The 2,832-nt window shown below is 44.8% G+C and overlaps 1 protein-coding gene across 1 annotated transcript; it reads left to right on the forward strand.

Annotated features, from left to right (window-relative positions):
• On the forward strand, window positions 1-1,721 carry LOC112186650 (CBL-interacting serine/threonine-protein kinase 6). Its single transcript, XM_024325145.2, has one exon. It carries the CDS (start codon window positions 349-351, stop codon window positions 1,633-1,635), a length of 1,287 nt encoding a protein of 428 aa, XP_024180913.1. The 5' UTR covers window positions 1-348; the 3' UTR covers window positions 1,636-1,721.
• Window positions 1,722-2,832: the final 1,111 nt, after the last annotated feature.

Genomic DNA, 2,832 nt, shown 5'->3' on the forward strand with positions numbered 1-2,832 from the left:
GGAGGCAAAAGAAAAAACGCAGAGAGATCAACAGAGCACTGCTGCTCGGTGGTCCTTCTTAAAGCAAAAAGAGTTCCAAATTTCTAAGCGAGTATCAATTAAGGGTTTTAGGGAATGCAGAGAGATGATAGGAGCTTCGTTCAGAAAGCCTGAGCTGTGTGTTAGAGCCAAACGCTGCATCGGCGGCAGAAACTGTCACCGGAAACACGTAGAAGACGGGTGACCTATTCGCCCCCCGGCGGGTTTTCTCGTTACTCTTAAGAGGCCAATAGTATCGAACATACTTTCGTTACATTTTTTTTTCTCCTTGTTTGTGGTGTTGGTTGTAAGTTTGTAGTTTTATTTGTTATGGCTGAACAGAAGACCGGAGACGCCGTGCTCCACGGCAAGTACGAGCTGGGGCGAATGCTCGGCCATGGCACCTTCGCCAAGGTGTACCATGCCCGGAACGTAGAGACCGGGAAATCCATGGCCATGAAGGTGGTGGGGAAAGAGAAGGTGATCAAAGTCGGGATGATGGAGCAGATCAAGAGAGAAATATCAGTCATGAGGATGGTGAAGCATCCTAACATCGTCGAGCTCCATGAGGTGATGGCGAGCAAGTCCAAGATCTATTTCGCCATGGATCTGGTCCGAGGCGGCGAGCTTTTTGCTAAAATCGCCAAGGGCCGGCTGAAGGAAGACGTGGCAAGAGTCTATTTCCAGCAACTCATCTCCGCCATCGATTTCTGCCACAGCCGGGGAGTCTACCACCGGGATTTGAAGCCGGAAAACCTCCTCCTAGATGATGACGGCAACTTGAAGGTGACTGATTTCGGGCTCAGTGCTTTCTCCGAGCACCTAAAGCAAGACGGGCTCCTGCACACCACTTGTGGCACGCCGGCGTATGTTGCGCCCGAGGTGATAGGGAAGAAGGGCTACGACGGAGCCAAAGCGGATCTGTGGTCATGTGGAGTTATTCTTTATGTGCTCCTGGCCGGGTTTCTGCCATTTCAAGATGACAATTTGGTCTCCATGTATAGAAAGATTTACAGGGGAGACTTCAAATGTCCGCCTTGGTTTTCTTCCGAGGCCCGAAGACTTGTTACGAAGCTTCTGGACCCGAACCCGAGTACCAGAATCTCTGTTTCCAAGATCATGGACTCGTCTTGGTTCAAGAAATCGGTGCCCAAGACGGTGAAGTCGTTCTCAAAGAAAGAGCAGGAGTTCGATGAGACTTCAGAGAAGAATTCGAAGCAGATGGAGACATTGAATGCATTTCACATCATCTCGCTTTCTGAAGGGTTCGACTTGTCTCCTCTGTTCGAGGAGAAGAAGAGGGAGGAGAAGGAGGAGCTGAGATTCGCTACGACGCGGTCGGCGAGCACCGTGATATCGAAATTGGAGGAGGTGGCGAAAGCTGGCAAGTTCAGGGTGAAGAAGAGTGACTCCATGGTGAGGCTTCAGGGAGAGGCGAGCGGTAGGAAAGGGAAGCTGGCCATTGCGGCGGAGATTTTCGCCGTAACGCCGTCGTTTCTGGTTGTGGAGGTGAAGAAGGACAATGGTGATACTCTCGAGTACAACCAGTTCTGCAGCAAAGAGCTCAGACCGGCGCTGAAAGACATTGTCTGGACTAACTCGCCCGCCCCTGCTTGATTTTGTTTTAGTGTTATTGTTGCAGTGAATTGTGATTATTGTTGTTGTTAGGGTGAAATTTGAAGGCTCTGAATTCTGTTTCTGTGTGTTTTTCTGTTGTGAAATAACTGTGAATCGATTTGTGCTTTTGTGAATAATGGATATCCTTTCTATAATTTACTAAAAACAAAGTGATAATTACAGGTTACATTTCATTCTATTTCTGTATGGGTTTTAGGCAAAAGTGTAGGTTGCTCTGCTTTACACGCCAGAAAGCACTACTTTTCTGAGATTTGGAACTGAAAAGAAAATGATGATGAAGATTGATGAGAGCCAATTATTATCCTTTGCATGCATGACTGGATATTCCATCGTTATCTCTTCAACTATTTGCTCAATTATTGCACTAGATCCCTTTGTTTTATTGCTAACATTTTAAGGTGTGTTCTTCAACAAACATGGGCCGATAGAGATAGAGACAGAGATAGAGACCTACCACTTCACCATTGCAGCTACTGGTATTAACTATTAACAGTCTTCTGTTGTAAATGCACAATTCTATCATCTGTTGCCGGAGATATTTTGTGCCAAATTCTGTCATGTTTATTGAACTTTTCGCTTTTTGATCTGTTCTTTTTTTTTATTATTAACCAAATTCATCCGAAGACTGAAGTAGAATCGAATTGAATCCCAAAGACATAAAGAGCAGTGAAAATTGAAAAACGAGTCTCTTGATCATAAAAGACTATCAATGGCCCCATAATCATCATAATTTCACAACTTTAATATTTGGGTGCTATTTGGATTATGATTTTAGGTACAGATTAGATACCAACCCCTGCTTCAGTCCGAGGTTCAAACTCATCTACTGTTGAAGGATGTTGACATCATGTGTGCCTCTTCCAACTAGGGTTTTTAGTCGTAGAGTTGTAATAAGAGAATGTTCTAGATTTTCTAGTTATGTTCGGATTCTATTACCTTTCATGTACTCGGTAACTCCCTATATAAATGGCTCGTATTATCAATAATACAACACAATTCTCTCTGCAATTCCAATTTTACTTAAACACATTATCAGCATGAGCCCTAACCATAGCCTAAAAGAAAAAGAAAAAGAAAACCCTAAAACCCTCATCACCAAAATCTGACGCAAGCTACTACAAGCCCTAACCCGTGCAGCCCTGCCTTCCGTCCTACAGCTTCCTGCCGCATGCCCTG

Source organism: Rosa chinensis, chromosome 2, assembly GCF_002994745.2.
Source record: "Rosa chinensis cultivar Old Blush chromosome 2, RchiOBHm-V2, whole genome shotgun sequence".
Lineage (NCBI taxonomy): Eukaryota > Viridiplantae > Streptophyta > Magnoliopsida > Rosales > Rosaceae > Rosa > Rosa chinensis.